The sequence below is a fragment of the Gallinula chloropus genome (assembly GCF_964237585.1).
Source record: "Gallinula chloropus genome assembly, chromosome: 2".
NCBI lineage: Eukaryota > Metazoa > Chordata > Aves > Gruiformes > Rallidae > Gallinula > Gallinula chloropus.
The window spans coordinates 150,936,153-150,952,973 of NC_140086.1; the positions used below are offsets into that span (position 1 = coordinate 150,936,153).

At 42.0% G+C, this 16,821-nt stretch overlaps 1 protein-coding gene across 1 annotated transcript in view; it reads left to right on the forward strand.

Moving 5' to 3' along the window:
* Nucleotides 1-1,222: 1,222 nt before the first annotated feature.
* Nucleotides 1,223-16,821, forward strand: part of PITRM1 (pitrilysin metallopeptidase 1) — a 28,727-nt gene continuing 13,128 nt past the window's right edge. Inside the window, exons 1-11 of the mRNA XM_084260032.1 lie at nucleotides 1,223-1,323; nucleotides 2,272-2,423; nucleotides 5,305-5,419; nucleotides 5,530-5,626; nucleotides 6,076-6,236; nucleotides 7,483-7,609; nucleotides 8,325-8,413; nucleotides 8,959-9,087; nucleotides 10,579-10,692; nucleotides 11,116-11,212; nucleotides 15,283-15,417. Of these exons, the coding sequence (XP_084116158.1) occupies nucleotides 2,294-2,423; nucleotides 5,305-5,419; nucleotides 5,530-5,626; nucleotides 6,076-6,236; nucleotides 7,483-7,609; nucleotides 8,325-8,413; nucleotides 8,959-9,087; nucleotides 10,579-10,692; nucleotides 11,116-11,212; nucleotides 15,283-15,417 (1,194 nt within the window). The 5' untranslated portion in view covers nucleotides 1,223-1,323; nucleotides 2,272-2,293. The remainder of the gene's footprint in view (nucleotides 1,324-2,271; nucleotides 2,424-5,304; nucleotides 5,420-5,529; nucleotides 5,627-6,075; nucleotides 6,237-7,482; nucleotides 7,610-8,324; nucleotides 8,414-8,958; nucleotides 9,088-10,578; nucleotides 10,693-11,115; nucleotides 11,213-15,282; nucleotides 15,418-16,821) is intronic.

Below are 16,821 nucleotides of genomic sequence, written 5' to 3' on the forward strand. Positions count from 1 at the left end.
CGCCGCTGCCCCGGGCACCGCCGTGGGCCTGGGCGGGCTCTGCGCTGCAGCCGGCTCCCGCGCTTGACCGAAAGACGCGGGGCGACGTGCTCTGTGCCTGGCGGAAGGGGCCCCGCTCCTGAGGGGCAGCTCCTCGCTGGGGGCTGGCGGAATCCCCGGCCGGGCGGTTCCGAGCTCTTCGTCTTCCCCCTCCCCACCTCCGTCCCACAGCGCGGGGTGAGGGACGAGGTCCCGGAAGGTCGCCGCGGGAGTGGGTTTGTTATAACGGGAGGTATTTATTTCAGGGCTCTGAGCCAGAAGTGGTGGAGGTGGAAGAGCGTTTCCGCTAATGAGAGAGCGCTGCAGTACCGCGTAGGCGAGCAGATCCATGGGTTCACTGTAAAGCAGGTAAGCATCTCCCTGCCTTTGCGTGACCGCTGCCTTAGTGTAGATGATCTCTCCCGGGGTGGAAAAGTGCCCAGTTGAGTGAGCCCAGGATCCTACACCCTAAAGAGTTGCATAGGTGCTTCGGGTGGTCAGTTAAAACATGACACAGTGGTTGCCTGTAGTTGTCTCTCTGCAACCAAACTCTTTAGGTGATGTTAGCACGTTACTGTAGGGAGTTGCCACTTCTAGAGCAAATAACGCCCCGTGAGTTTGTCTGCTGCAGATGTTGAGCATTTGGTGTGGTCTTCCAGAAGCCCTGACAGATAATGGAACTTCACTGTGTGCTATTGTGTGAAGCACTTTCAAGTAATAGCTTGTCTGCTAAGCTGCTTTTAATACCTTTGTTAAGGACATGCAGTGGAAATAATATGTCAAATTTCACGTTTTTAAAGAAAAAAATCAAAGGAGAGGGTAAAGGTAGTTTGTAAAAAATGCTGGCTGGTGCTAGAGCTGCTGGGTTGCTTGATTTTTCTGTTGCTGTCCTAACCGGTGGCATTTGAATGTATGTCTTTGCTTTGTATTTCTGATTGAGTTGTTCGTATCTTAATGCCTATACCAGAAGAGTATTGTTCTTTGGCTGTAGTGTATTTTAATTGTGTTTTTTAAAACTTTCTTTTCTATTTGCATACTTCTTTCCCCCACCCCCTCCAATCCATAGGAACAAAGAATTTGTTTAGTACTGTATATGGCCGTGTTACATACAGGATCAACAAACTGATCATTGCTATATGATCCATGATTTGACGTGGTTGCAGTCACACTGTAATACAGATGTTGTCTTCCAATGCAGGTGACAGCTGTTCCTGAGCTGTTCCTGACTGCAGTGAAGCTTAGCCATGATGGAACAGGAGCCAGGTATTTACATGTGGCTCGGGAGGACTCCAATAATCTCTTCAGGTAAAGTATTAATATATATAAAGTGTATTCCATTTCAGCATCACCTTGTGGTTTCTAAATTGTAATCCAGCTTCATACATGGATTTTTCTGGGATGGCGAAGAGGATAGAACTTCTTTTGAGGGACTTCCTTAAGAGTTTTTCAGGTTGGAACAGAGATCATGAAGTCCTTTGTTAAATCAGGGTCAGCACTTAATTCAGATGCTGTTCTTTAGACATTTATCTGAGTAGGCCTAGCCAAAGACAAAAATTATGCAGCCTCTCTGGCAACCTGTTCCCAGTGTTTGACTGTCTGTATGCTAGGGTCTTTTTTTTTTTCTTTAATATCAAGTTGGAGTCTCCCTTGCTTTGTTTTATGAACATTGTCTTTTGTCTCTCCATTGTGCATGCCTATGCAAAGAACTTGTCTTCACTGTAACCTTCTTGTAGGTAGTGGAAGGCAGCTGCTGAGTCCCCTGCAGCCTTTCCTTCTCAGGGCTAAATGAGCCAAATTACCTCTGCATCTTTTCACACTGTGTGGCTCCAGCCATATTTGTGGCTCTCAACTACACTACTTCAAATTTATTATCATCTCTTTTATATCAATGAGGCAAAAACTGGACTTTCTGATAAATTACCTTATCGTTGCAAGATGTAAACCAGTTCTTTTTTCCTTCACCTTCCATGAAGTTTTTGTCTGAGCCTTTTGTATAAAACATGCTTAGTTACATGCTGAAAGCACATGCTTAGTTACATGCTGAAAGCTTCTGTATGACCTCCAGAAGTAGAAGTGCAGAGGTTCCATTCTTTCTAGAACAGGTGACTGAACTCTCTAGTCTTTCTTAATAGCTCAGTAACTGTATACTGGCTTAGTTACTGGACAGTGGTAATGTTCCTATATGTCTCAGCTGCAGGTAGGTGGGCTTCTCATCACAAACAGCTGCATTCCTCTCTGTGCTTTCTCTTGCAGTATACAGTTTCGAACCACTCCAATGGACAGCACTGGGGTCCCACATATCCTTGAGCACACTGTGTTATGTGGTTCTCAGAAGTATCCTTGCAGAGATCCATTCTTTAAAATGCTAAACAGATCACTGTCCACTTTCATGAATGCATTCACAGGTGAGCCAAAAGTAACTAATACCACCTAAAATGCATGAGGTTTTATTGCGGTAGAGTTGCCTGTCCTGCAAAGCTATTATTTTTAAGTGTGAATGTTGCCAGGGAGAGATTAAAAAAGCTAACAAAGCAAGGCAACAAAATAGATCTTGTTCATTTGGCAGTTACAAAGTCCCAGTAGACATGGATCTTTATCCTCATGGGGGACTTCAACTTCCCTGACATATGCTGGGAGTACAGCACAGCACAGAAGAAGCAGTCTAGGAGGTTTTTGGAGTGCATAGAGGATGCCTTCCTGATGCAGCTGGTCAGAGAGCCCACAAGAGGAACTGCCCCGCTAGACCTGCTGTTCATGAACAGGGAAGGTCTGGTAGGAGATGTGAAGGTTGGGGACTGCCTTGGACAGAGTGACCATGAAATGATACATTTCTCAATTCATGGTGGAGCTTGGAGGGGGAATAGTAAAACTGCTACCTTGGACTTCCGGAGGGCGGACTTTGATTTGTTCAAGAGACTGGTAGGGGGAGTCCCTTGGCATTTAGTCCTAGCGAACAAAGGGGTACAAGAGAGCTGGTTGCTCTTCAAGAAGGAAGTCTTAAGGGCGCAGGAGCAGGCGGTCCCCCTGAGCCGCAAAATGAGCCGGCGGGGAAGAAGACCGGCGTGGATGAATAGGGAGTTATTCTTGAGGCTCCGGGAGAAAAAGAGAATCTACCGCCTGTGGAAGGAGGGACGGGCAACTGAGAATGAATTCAAGGAAGTCGTCAGGATGTGTAGAGGTGAAATCAGAAAGGCAAAAGCCCAGCTTGAATTTAACTTGGCCGCTGGGGTGAAAAGGAATAACAAACTCTTTTATAAGTACATTAACAGTAAGAGGAGGACAAAGGAGAATATCCACTCTTTACTGGATGAGGCTGGGAATATGATCACTGAGGATAAGGAAAAGGCAGAGGTTCTGAATGCCTTCTTTACGTCTGTCTTTAAAGGTCAGACCAGTTATGCTCAGGGTACTCCTCTCTCTGACCTGGTAGTCTCGGCTGGGGAGCATGCTAACTCCCCTGTGATTCTGGAAGAAACGGTCAGAGACTTCCTACTCCAACTGGACTGCCACAAGTCCATGGGGCCTGATGAGATCCACCCGAGAGTGCTGAGGGAACTGGCAGAGGTGGTAGCCGAGCCGCTTTCCATTATCTATCAGCTCTCCTTGTTGACTGGTGAGGTCCCAGAAGACTGGAGGCTTGCCAATGTGACTCCCATTTACAAGAAAGGTTGTAAGGAGGATCTGGGGAACTACAGGCCTGTTAGCCTGACCTCAGTTCCAGGGAAGGTTATGGAACAGATAGTCTTGAGGGAGATCATGCGGCATCTGCGGGATGGCCGGGGGATTAGGCCTAGCCAGCATGGGTTCATGAAGGGCAGGTCCTGTTTGACCAACCTGATCTCCTTCTATGATCTAGTGACCCATCTGCTGGATGAGGGAAAGGCTGTTGATGTGGTCTACCTAGACTTCAGCAAAGCCTTTGACACTGTCTCCCACGGTATTCTCCTGCAGAAGCTGGCAGCCCGTGGCTTGGATGGGTACACCCTCGGCTGGGTAAGGAGCTGGCTGGAGGGCCGGGCTCAGAGAGTGGTAGTAAATGGAGTTAAATCCAGCTGGCGACCGGTCACGAGTGGTGTTCCCCAGGGGTCGGTGCTGGGGCCTGTCCTCTTCAATATCTTTATTGATGACCTAGATGAGGGCATTGAGTGCACCCTCAGTAAGTTTGCAGATGACACTAAATTGGCTGGGAGTGTGGATCTGCCTGGGGGTAGCGAGGCCCTACAGAGGGATCTGGACAGGCTGGAGAGCTGGGCTGAAGCCAATGGCATGAGGTTCAACAAGAGCAAATGCCGAGTCCTGCACTTTGGCCACAACAACCCCAGGCAGCGCTATAGGCTTGGGGTGGAGTGGCTGGAGGACTGTGTGGAGGAAATGGACCTGGGGGTACTGATTGATGCACGGCTGAACATGAGCCGACAGTGTGCGCGGGTGGCCAAGAGGGCCAACGGCATCCTGGCTTGCATCAAAAATAGTGTTACTAGTAGGAACAGGGAGGTGGTTGTCCCCCTGTACTCAGCACTTGTGAGGCCGCATCTCGAGTACTGTGTTCAGTTTTGGGCCCCTCACTACAGGAAAGACATTGAGGCCCTGGAACGCGTTCAGAGGAGGGCTACTAAGCTGGTGAGGGGTCTGGAACACAGGCCTTATGAAGAGCGGCTGAGGGAGCTGGGATTGTTCAGCCTGGAGAAGAGGAGGCTCAGAGGAGACCTTATGGCTCTCTATAGCTTCCTTAAGGGGGGTTGTAGTGAGCTAGGGGTCGGCCTCTTCTCCCGTGTAGACAGCGACAGAACTAGAGGGAATGGTATCAAGCTGCGGCAGGGGAGGTTCAGGCTGAACATTAGGAAGCACTACTTCTCTGAAAGGGTAGTCAGGCACTGGAATGCACTGCCCAGGGAGGTGGTGGAGTCACCGACCCTGGGGGTGTTCAAGGAAAGACTGGACGTTGTATTGAGGGACATGGTTTAGTGGGAGCCAGTAGTAATAGGTGAATGGTTGGACTGGATGATCTTTTAGGTCTTTTCCAACCTTGATAATTCTGTGATTTCTGTGATTTCTGTGATTTATGCTATGCAATGCATTTAATTATTTATATGAATGGCAAAAGCAAAGTTTTCATGGTAAAATAATTAGAGTGCTAAACTTCAGTGTATTCCTCAAGAAAAATATGTATTATTAAGTTTCTTCTCTTCCAGTTATTTATATAGAGGAGAGGTTAAAAATCAATGAGGGCAAAATACATCTCAGACTTTCTAAATTCTGATTTATTTTTTTTTCATTTATACACAGCTAGTGATTACACCCTCTATCCATTTTCAACACAAAATCCCAAGGATTTTCAGAATCTCTTGTCGGTGTATTTGGATGCAGCTTTCTTCCCATGTTTGCGGCAACTAGACTTCTGGTAAGATGTGGACTGCTTGTGGTGTATGCAAAGCTTAAATTAAAAAGAAAACAAAAAAAACCCTGCCCAAACCCTCAAACTCCCAACTCTTTCTTATAAATTTTTTTCAGGCAAGAAGGTTGGAGGTTAGAACATGAGAACCCAGATGATCCTCAGACACCTCTAGTCTTCAAAGGAGTTGTTTTTAATGAAATGAAAGGGGCATTTGTAAGTTGGGGTTTTTTTTATGATATTCTTTTTTTATTTGCTTGTTTTGTGAATTTTTCTATTTTTGTTTGTTTGTTTTAATATCTTGTTTCTGGTAAAGTGGTTATCAATGGCACTGTTGCACCAGAGATTTCCACCCCTCTGTTGTAAAATTTAAGTTCTCAGTAAGGTCAGTAATCCATTGCATGGTTATTCTTAAAATTAGCCTACTGAAAGTTTGTTTACATATAAAGGAGCACCTTGCTAATGGATTTTATTGTAGAATTTTCTTTTAAATTGACATGACATAGGTAGCTTTATCTAAGGGACTACATGGGGCTAGAAAACAAAATGCCTATGTAGAGGAGGAACTCCTGTGTAAGTTAGAGCTCTGAGGTCTTATTGTATGCCTCTTATTTTAAAAATGTGTTTTGATGATTTTTATTGAAATGTGGTGTTTTGCTCTTAAGACAGATAACGAGAGGGTATTTGCACAGCACTTGCAGAATAAAATCCTTCCTGATCACACTTACGGTGTAATATCTGGTGGAGATCCATTGTGTATTCCTGATCTTACATGGGAGCAGCTTAAACAGTTCCATGCCACGCACTATCATCCAAGCAATTCCAGGTATCTGAAATCTGTGACTGGCTTCCTAGGCCATGCACTGTGCTTGTATCTTTGTGAGGGAAAGCCAGCAATGCAGTGTTTCCATTCACATGGCCAGCAGCTCAGGTAACCTGTGCCCTCCAGCAGCCAGCATGGCACTGGAGTAAGGAATTTGCTCTCGGGAGAGAAGTGAAGGGTGAACTGGAATCAGGGGTTGCTGAAAGAGAGTTGTCTTATTTTCTAGAGTACATCTGCCTGCTTGATTCCGAGGATGTGTTTTGGGGATTTTTGTTTACAGATGTTTCACCTCTAAATGGCTTGGGGAGGGTGGGGAAAGGAACATACTACTAAGTATTTGGCAGTGGTGTTAGGGAGCTATGGTACAGGTGGCACAGATGAGTCTAGGGGTTTCTATCCTTGAAGTCAACCCAGATTAAAAGGTACTAAAAAGTTACAAGTGCAGGGCTGTTCATTTGCTCCTGAATCACACATTGCTGTATCAGGTTCTAAATAATTGATACTCATTTGAGTCAGACACTTAATTCTGTTGGTACTAATAAGGTGTTTAAGCTAAACACCATTTTGAAAGTGGTGTGGAGGGAAATTGTATTGTGTGTTCTGTACCAATTTTGTGATCAGTGTATTAGTCTGATTAATTCAGTTACGGTACATAAACTTGTGTCATGATAGTGATTTTGCCATCCTTAGTTTTTCTCATCCCAAGTATTCTACTCTACCTGTGTTTAGACTTTTATCGGGGAATAGCATTTACCTGGGACATACCTCATGCTCCTATATAACACAGGGGAACTCAGCGGGGTTTTTTGTAGGTATGGGAGTGTGCATGATAGGCTGACCCACAGAGCCCAGACATGTTTTATAGATGAGCTGAGACATGGATCAGACCTGTTATCTCTGAAGACCATAGGAATTATATCTTTTGGAAGTTTAGAGCACTGGGATTCTGGCTTCAGTTACTAATACTCTTTCTTCAGACACGTTATATTGCTGCAACTAAATGTATTCTGGTCTTTTGGCCTCGAGCATTAAAAAGGAGCTGAGAAACGTGGAATTTTACCAGATCTGTGAGTTCTATATATGTGCCAGACTGGTGACTCTTTAACCTAGGAGCCTTACAAGACATGTCCCATTTTAGCTGTGACTGAATCACTCAAAGCCACATGAAATTCAGAATATAATAAAAGCTGCTACTGTAAATTTAATGTAAAAACAAATGCTTAATCCCAATCTTTCATGTAAAATACAGATTTTTCACGTATGGTAATTTTCCACTGGAGCACCATTTGAAACAAATACATGAGGAAGCATTGGTAAAATTTGAAAGAATCGAATCAAATACTGACATCCCAAAACAGAAACTCTGGGAAGGGCCTGTAAGTAAAACAAGTGCACATCCAGTTGTAGAATTGCAGAAATATTTTAGCCTAGCATGCTGGATTTACTTTTTCTGTTTGTTTGTTTACAAGCATGTGTGCTTGTAAAGGAGCTGGACTATTTTTATTTTTGGTTACAGTGGGGTAAAATTGCATTTACTTTTGAGTTTGAGTAATGTAATGACCATGCAATTGTTTGTTTTCCTGACTTCCGGTTTTAAAGTTCCTCGGCATTGGAGCACTGAAGCATTTATTAATGGAAAGCTTTTAGTGCTACTGATAGAAATATTGATACTTATTGTCAGGAAATACACTCTTTAATGGTGCCTAAACTTCCAAACAGTGGTATCAAAAATAACTTTTCCCATTCTCTCCCATCCACCTCTCCTTTTTCCTCTGTGGCTTGTCCAGAAGCATAAACACTTCTTCGAAACCCAGCTCAGAACATTAATTATGGCCTGATTTTCTTGATCCTCTCCTCTTATTCTCCACTTGTAAAATATGAATGGGCCACATTAATTTTCAAGCTATCTTGTGTTTATATATTTACTCATGAATATCAAACTTACTCGTTCGATATACTTAACTCAAGTATCTGTAAAGTTATTTGGAATCTTTGGAAGTAAGAAGCTATGAAGAAGCAAGCAGTCATTTTTTATTTGTAATTGCTGCTCTGAGTTTAGTCTGCATCAAACCTATTTATTATACCTCACAGAGAGAACACAGTATAACATGTGGCGTAGACTCATTTGCTGCCGATCCTTCCAAGCAGACAACTGTCAGCGTCAGCTACTTGTTGACGGAGTAAGTGTATCCACATGAAATTGTGACTCAAAAGCTCATTTTAGAACTTTAAGCAAGATGCTGGCATGTTTCATGTCCCCCCAGTGCCTCTTCATAAATGTCATCTCCAAGTTAAATAATGCCATGGGAAAGCTAGACAAATTCTGTCAGTAAATGAAAGTTTAATTGCTAAGCAGAGTTTTTTCCCTTTTTCTTTACCACATAGACATAACTAAAACCAGCCATTGTCTTACAGAACTGTTTAGGGGATTAGACTTCTGGGAACACAGGCTTCCTGTCTCAACTTCCTGCCATGTGCAAGCTTTTCTATATGACCCTACTACTAACTTTATCCTTTCAGCCCAATTTTAAATTGCTTTACTGCTAGTTACCAAAGTTTGGTGCAGTGTTCATAACTGATAATATTTCTCCCTTGCTCCCTCTACATTGTTTTATATAAATAGTTCCTCTGGAATTAACTCAGTTGTTATACTAGGGTGTTATATATATAGCTTGATTTTTATTATTTTTTTTTTGTATTTTAACAGCTATTAACTTTTCTTCAGTATTACAGACACTTTTGAAACATTCACACTGAGCCTGTTGTCTTCACTGTTGGTTGATGGGCCAAATTCTCCTTTTTACAAAGCCTTAATTGAGTCTGGTGTTGGTACGGATTTTTCTCCTGATGTTGGGTAAGTGTTACCATTTACATTTCACCACAGTAAGCAATATTAGAAAAGCTACAAACTACAATACTCTCACCATTAAGTTGGGAGAAGTCATGCCTCATACAGGCAGTTTACACTAAAATAATGTTAAAACATCCTAAGAGTTTCTGCAAACTGTTGAATTATAAAGCATTCTCACATGTAATTTTGGCTTTAAACAAAGTTATTCTGTTGAAAGCTTATGAACAAGAAAAAAGGGTAGAAAAAACATGCCCTAATAAAATAACAATGCCCTAATTACCTGGGGTTTCACCCTGGCCATTTAGTATTGCTCAGAAGTTTGCTAGCTCTTCTTGATGCTGCGTTAGCCTTGCTTTCTGTGGTTTAGTAGTAGGTAACTGGCACAAATGTGCTTTTGTGCACTTAGGTGCCATTAACTTGCCATTGCTTCAGCACAGAAGGGTATTCCTGCCCACACTTACTCAAAGTGAAGCTCTAGCAGCCAGTGTTGCTGGTTCTGTGCTGCAGACTAAGGGTGGGTGGATTGTCTTCACCTAACTACAGGCTCAGCTGCTCATCATAGTTTGCCTTTATTGTTAGCATAAAGAAAGAAGCGCTTCTGTGGCATGGTTCATCTGACTGATGGCAAAAATCATGCCTTTCTTTCCACTGGCTGGCTAAGATGTTTGAGTAGGAAACCTTAATATATTCATCTCTTATTTCAGTGCCTTAGGGTACTCTGCCTGGCTTGAACTGTCTCTGCATGAAGTGATGGGCTTCCTGTGAGCCTTGTGTCATGCATGCCAGTGCCATGCAGGTATCACAATATCACAGAACATGGCAGTAGACATCTCTCTTTAGGCACTGAGGTAGTGATTCAGTTGTATGTTCTGTCTGCTGAGCCTTTTCCAGGTTGATTATGTTAATATGATGTTGAACCATACAGGGAATTGGCTTTAATTTGCCTTAGGTTGATTCATCAGTGCAGTCACTAAGTTTGAGTCCAAAGATCGGTATTCTAGAATTCAACACCCAAGTTTACCATTGAATTCCATTTGTGGTTTTTAGACATGGAATAGTGGATGTTTAGAATTGATCCACACATACTGTTTCTTAAAGTACAAGTCTAAAAGTACTGCTCCACCCACCTGCTTAAGTAGAATGTATGTTTGATGTTACAGGCAAATAAAATTTCCACCTTAAAAAACCCCAAACATTTTTTTACCTGAAAGCACTTACAGATGAATAGGAAGATGAACAGAAAAGACCAGCTTTTCTTTAATATCATATGCCATATGTTTCTTAACAGTGCACTACAACTACTGAAATGGAACAAAAATGCTTTTAAGTTCTATTTCTTGCCTCTTTGGTCATAATTTTTCTAGATGGCTAGCTTTTAAAATCCTGTGTGTATGTGGAAATAATGGGTATTTTTCCCCTTCTACCCTTGCTGGCAGGTTTAATGCTTAAGTTCTAGTATTTGTCACTGAATTGAATATGCGGGTTTTTTTCTAGGTTTAATGGCTCAACAAGAGAATCTTATTTCAGCGTGGGTCTACAGGGTATTGCTGAAAAAGACATTGATACTGTGAAACAGATAATTGCTAGAACAATTGATGAAGTTATTGTGTAAGTAATACTGTATTTTTGAGAACTTAGTTCTTTCATACAGTCTTGTGCAATTAGATATTAATAATATTAGGCATATAATAATACAGGCATATATATAAACATACCTTAAAAATTTAGTTATATTAAGATAAATGCTCCAAAGAAGCAGTAATATTGTTCAATACTTTTAAAACTTGTAACTGCTACTTCCTTTATTGTAGCATATTCATCAGCATAACCTTCAGGAGTTTAATGATATTAGTGCAGTTTCACTAAATGACACAGGATGATAAAACTATTTTATATCAATTTTAATTCGGTGTAGAAGACATTATGTTGTAATGCTTCCTTTATCGATGTTATAATTCATTTTCATAACTTCACTTAAAGTGATTAGTCTTAATGGATATGATTTCCTTTTTTCATCACTCCTTCCCAAAGGAGAGGATTTGAGGAAGACAGGATTGAAGCTCTACTTCACAAAATTGAAATCCAGCTAAAGCATCAGTCTACGAGTTTTGGACTTGCCCTGACATCTGTAAGTCTGTATGTGGGGGTTGTGTATTTTTAGTAATGGATAAGAAACCTACTGTCTGTATTTTTATGAAATACGGGGTCATTTTGTAGGCTTTTGCTATATAAAACTTTTCACTTAAGGGTTTTTCCTTTGTCATCTCACTTAGATATATCTTCCTTCTTTTCAGTAGCCTTTGAATTATTTCTGGGCTCCACACTGTATGACTTAATCAGGCAGTGAGCCTGTTGTCTTTGTCTGAATTTGATAGCTTTGGCTGTAGTAGCACTGATTACTTCTGTAAGAGGAGCATGCCATGCTGGCTCTTGGAACTGTGTGTTTTGGCCAGATGCCTAAGTATTTGAAAAAGTCAAATAGAAGGACTAAGTTTTACTATGGGATTTAGGGTTGTATTGCTGTAATTTAATTTCAAGATTCATGAGCGAAAATTTGCACTAATTCAATTTTTGGCTTAAAATTTTGATACTAAAGCTGTTACAGAAAATGTTTTCCACAGCAAGATATAGCTTCTTTGAGAAGTCTGCAATTAGCTGTAAATTTGGGAATGAGTTAGCTGTAATATTTGCAGTAAGTTTGGAAATCAGGGCTTCCTGCTGCCACTGGTTCTGCAGTGTCCCCTGGGGTTTTTTTCTGCACTGCAGCAACTTCAGTTGCTTAGCAGCTCTTCTGCATTGTGTCTCTCAAGTGTTGTGGCTGCCTTGGGCGGTGGTTGAGTCACCATCCCCAAAAAAGAGGTAGATGAGGTGCTCAGGGATATGGTTTGTTAGAGGACAGGTATGGTTGGACTCGATTTTAAAGGTCTTTTGCAATCTATTGATTCTGTGATTCTTCACCCTGAACAGTTCATTACTTGGCATACAAAGTAAGGTAAAGATGCAGAGCCCTGGGTTAACGTGAGTCTTGTAAATAGGAGAGCAGAACCAAACACTGTTTCAAATCAGGTGTCCATACAGGGAAACAGACAAATTCTGGGTCTTTAATTGCCTGTCATGTATCGTAGTAGCATCTGGCAAAATGTGGCTGACTTTGATAGCCAATACTTTACAGCCTGTCTTCAGATTGTGTGAGTAATTCTGTCTAATGCAATATTTATGTATGTATTTCATCCTTCAATATTTTGAAGCCTTGCCATTGATTCCATTGTAAGGGCTTAATTCTAGAGCAGAATGGTCTCAAATTCTTGTTTCTAAAGACCAGTCACGCAGCATTTGGTGTTAATACTGCCATAGAGGAGGGTTATATTTCTGTACATTTCCCAGAACAAGGATGTTGTGTGGGATGGTGACTAAGTGGTCGAGACTGATGACATAAGTTTCTCTTCCCTCATCCACCAATGTAGTCACTCCCATTGTAGAATGACACCAAATTAGTCAGGTGCAGTTTGCCCTTTTTTGAAGCTGTCTTAGATGACAGCCTGTGTAATTTTCAATGTTGTGTGGTAGGTTGGAGTGCAGCCCTGCAGAAAAAGATTTGGGGGGGGGCAGGGTTTTTTGGTGGTAGGTAAGCTCAATACAAGTCACAAACATAAAAAGGGCCAACTATGTCCAGGGTTGAATTAAAGACAGGAGCTAACTGGTCAGAAGAAGTGATTGTCCCACTACATCCATTGGTGTGGCCTCACCTAGAGTACTGTGTGCAGTTTTGAGCTCCCCAGTAAAATAACATACAAATATTAGAACATGTCCAAAGGAGGGCAACAAAGATGCTGAAAGGACTAGAGGGTATGACTTATGGGGAGCTGCTGAGGATGCCAGGCTTGTTCAAACTGGAAAAGAGGAGACTGAGGCATGACTGCATTGCTGTCTAGAACATCCCACATGATGGGAGGTGGAGCAGGCACTTCTTCCTTCTCTCTAGTGTCCAGTAATAGGATGTGTAGATGTGTCTATCTCCATGTCAGCAAGGCTTTTGACAGCGTCTCCCTTAACATCCTCATAGGCAAACTTAGGAAGTGTGTTGGATGAGTGGACAGTGGGGTGAGTTGATAACTGGCTGAAGGGCAGAGGTTAGAGGATTATGAGAAGTGGTGCAGAGTTTGGTTGGAGGCCTGTAGCTAGCTGTGTGCTCCAGGGGTCAGTGCTGATCCAGTCGTCTTCAACATATTCACCAGTGACCTGGGAGAGGGGACAGAGTGTACCCTCAACAAGTTTGCTGTCAATACAAAACTGGGAGGAGTGGCCGATACACCAGAAAGCTGCACTGCCATTCAGTGAGGCCTGGACAGGCTGGAGAGTTGGGTGGAGAGGAACCTAATGAAGTTCAACAAGGGCAAGTCCAGCACCTGGGGAAGAATAACCCAAGGCACCAGTACAGGTTGACTTGCTGTGGTTGACCTGCTGGGAATCAGCTCTGCTAAGAAGGACCTGGGAGTCCTTGTGGACAAGAAGTGTTCCATGAGCCAGCAATGTGCCCTGTGGCCCAGAAAGCCAATGGTGTCCTGGGGTGTGTTAAGAATGTGGCCAGCAGGCTGAGGGAGATTCTCCTCTCCCTCTGCCCTGGGGAGGCCACATTTGGAGTTCTGTGTCAAGTTTTGGGCTCTCCAGTTCAAGAAAGACAGAACTACTGGAGAGAGTCCAGTGTAGGGCTACTAGGGCGATGAAGGAACTGGAACATCTCTTGTGTGAGGAGTGGCTGAGGGAGCTGGGGCTGTTGAGCCTGGAGATGACTGAGAGGGGCTCTGATGAATGTTTGTAAATATCTAAAGGGTGCATGTCAAGAGGTTGGGGCCAGACTCTTCTCAGTGGTGCCCAGTGACAGGACAAGAGGCAGAGGGCACAAACAGGTGAAGTTCTGCCTGAATATGGGGAAAAACTTCTTCACTGTGAGGGTGACAGAGCGCTGAGACAGGCTGCCAGAGAGGCCCTGTGTTCATGAAGTGTTTGGACAGCGCTCTTACCTACATGGTTACCCTTTTAGGTTGCTTACAGAGAACCAGCACTGGGTTCTTGCAGTGACCCCACGTAAGCCTGAAATAAGTATAGACTGCTTTTCTTTTAAGAGAATTAACTCGAGCATATTCTGGAAGAATAGTATTCTTTAAAACATACTAAGGAATTTCCACAAAACAGGAACAGATACTGCTGAAAAAATCTGAAAGGCTTGTGATAGCTGCTTGTAATTAAAGAGGTAAGTAAGCAGAAGGGAGTTTTGACAGTTCTGTTACATTTGCTTCCTATATGCTTTTAAGGGCTTTTTCCTTCAAATCTCTTGAGATATTTTTTATTATTATTATTTTGCTTTGTTTTGTTTTTTCCCCATTGACACAGAGTACAAATGGAGAAAGTTTTGCTATATTGCCCTGTGGGTGTATTTGAAGAACTTTCAATAGCAACTCAAGCAAACTTGATAGTTTCAAACCAGAGAAGAAAAGTAGAATAAAAAAACCTTCCAAAAGAAATATCCTGGGGATATTTCTAGTTATTTAGTATCTTCATTGGAGCTGGTTGCACAGGGAAGTGATTGAGTCACCATCCCTGGAGGGATTTACCACACACATAGATATTGAGCTTAGGGACATGGTTTAGTGCTTAGATTTTATGATCTTAAAGGTCTTTTCCAACCAAAACTATTCAGTGATTCTTTCTCTGAAGTCCTATCTGTGTTACATGTTTGAGTTACCTTATTATAAATCATTTCATCTGACTGATATAATAAATGAGTAGACTGTGATATTTATGTGCTACTTTGTCTGTGCCACCTGTTCCTTTTGTCCTCCTTTCTTGGGCAGAAAAATATAGTTTAATTTTAAATAGGATGGAGGAAAGAATATTACAATGCGTTTCCAGAATACAGATATGCACACCTATGCAAAAGAAAGAAATAAAAAGAAAGAAAGGTGGTTTGACAAGACAGAGTTACAGGACAGAATGGAGAGAACAGGGCAAAGATGATGATGGAATAGCCCTTTAATCTGAACAGAGATTTCAGAGTTTTTTCCCCCTCCAACTATATTAAACTACTCATTATATGTCTGCTATTAAAATATAAATGATAAGGTTGCTTTGGAATGCAGTTATAGAAATGTGGATGGATTGCCCTGGTCCTGCTTACCTAATTAACTCTTTTCCATTCAGTATATAGCTTCCTGCTGGAATCAAGATGGGGATCCAGTGGAGCTTCTGAAGATTGCAGATAAAGTCTCCCGGTTCAGGCAGTGCCTTAAAGAAAACCCCACATTCCTTCAGGAAAAAGTTAAAACCTATTTTAAGGTAAGAAAACTTCTGGAGAAATATCTGCAGTATTACTTTTTAAACAAGTTTGTAGTTAAAATTTAACTGAAAGCTGATTTATTTTTTTTTATAACCATACTGCCTATTTTTATGTGTGAGTGAACAGCAGAACTTCTGAATGAAGCACATTAATTTTAAATGGTTGGAGTGACAGCTTCTCAAAATGGGAAAAATTGTCTGGTTGGATGTTTGGAAACACATATTAGAAATTGATCAAATGGTGATGTTTTACTGAATGTGATGCCTGATGTTAGATGGGCACATGGGTGTTTCGTCATGAGAAGCTCAGGTGTGAACAGAGGACTATGGGCATAGTGATATGTATGATATAGGCCTAGTGATATGTATTGGCATAGCAAGATATATTTTTTTCTTCCTCAGAATTACTTTGGTTTTAAATAAGATTGTTCTGGTGTTCCTCCTGTTTGCTGAGCTGCTGTCTGAATGTGGCCATCCGTGCTAGTTTCTTTCTGCTCATTTTTTCCTCTCCATATGTTCTACTGGAGTTCTTGAAGGGTTATAACCAGTAAAGGCATGATAACATTGAATACTTCTGAAGCCCTGAATTTGCTGATGACAAAGAAAAATAAACAGTGGTAGTAGAGCAAAAGTAGGTTTGGGGGTGGAGGTGTGGGGGTGTTTGTTTTGTTGGTGGCGTTTTGGGTTGCTTTGGGTGTTTTTTTTTTACCCAAATTGTTCAAGTTGTTTTGAAGTGCAGATCTATTACATGTAACCTCCAACCTGATTTAATAGTGAGTAAATACTGCTTCTCATATAGTCAGTGGCATCAATTGAAATCTTTTTCCCTAAAGGCATTATTAGTGTCTGGAAGTAGCAGGGAGCTGTCAAAGTTTTGGCTTTTGTAGGGAAGAAACACGGGTGCGGTGTTTTTAAGTGTCCTTTACTATGCAGTTCTGCTAAGGGGGGCTAAGGCAAAAACATGACTCAGTAGGAATTAATGATAATAATTGGATGTATTTCTATCAGAAGATTATGTGGTGTTGTACATTGAGCCTGGAGATTAATAAAGCAGGAAGGCTTGGGAGCAAGGGAGAGAATGCTGTTCATCCTTCCCATTTCACTGTGCCTGGTTACTTTTCCATTTTCCCCTTCAACTCTGTAGTCAATCAACCAGGTTTCCACAGTCTTTCCACATAAGTGCGGGAGATAAACTCATAAACCAGGATCCGATTATGTTGCCCCAAATTATTAGCAGTGTCTGTCAGTGACAGATGTTGCAGTTTGACTCCTGCTTTGAAATGGGCAATGTTTGAGGTTGTTATTTTTTGAATAGCCTCCCAGTGTCACATAAAATGGAGGCTGCGTGGGTAATTTTGTTACTGAAATTCCACAGTCCATTATAAACAAAGAAATTGCACAGCA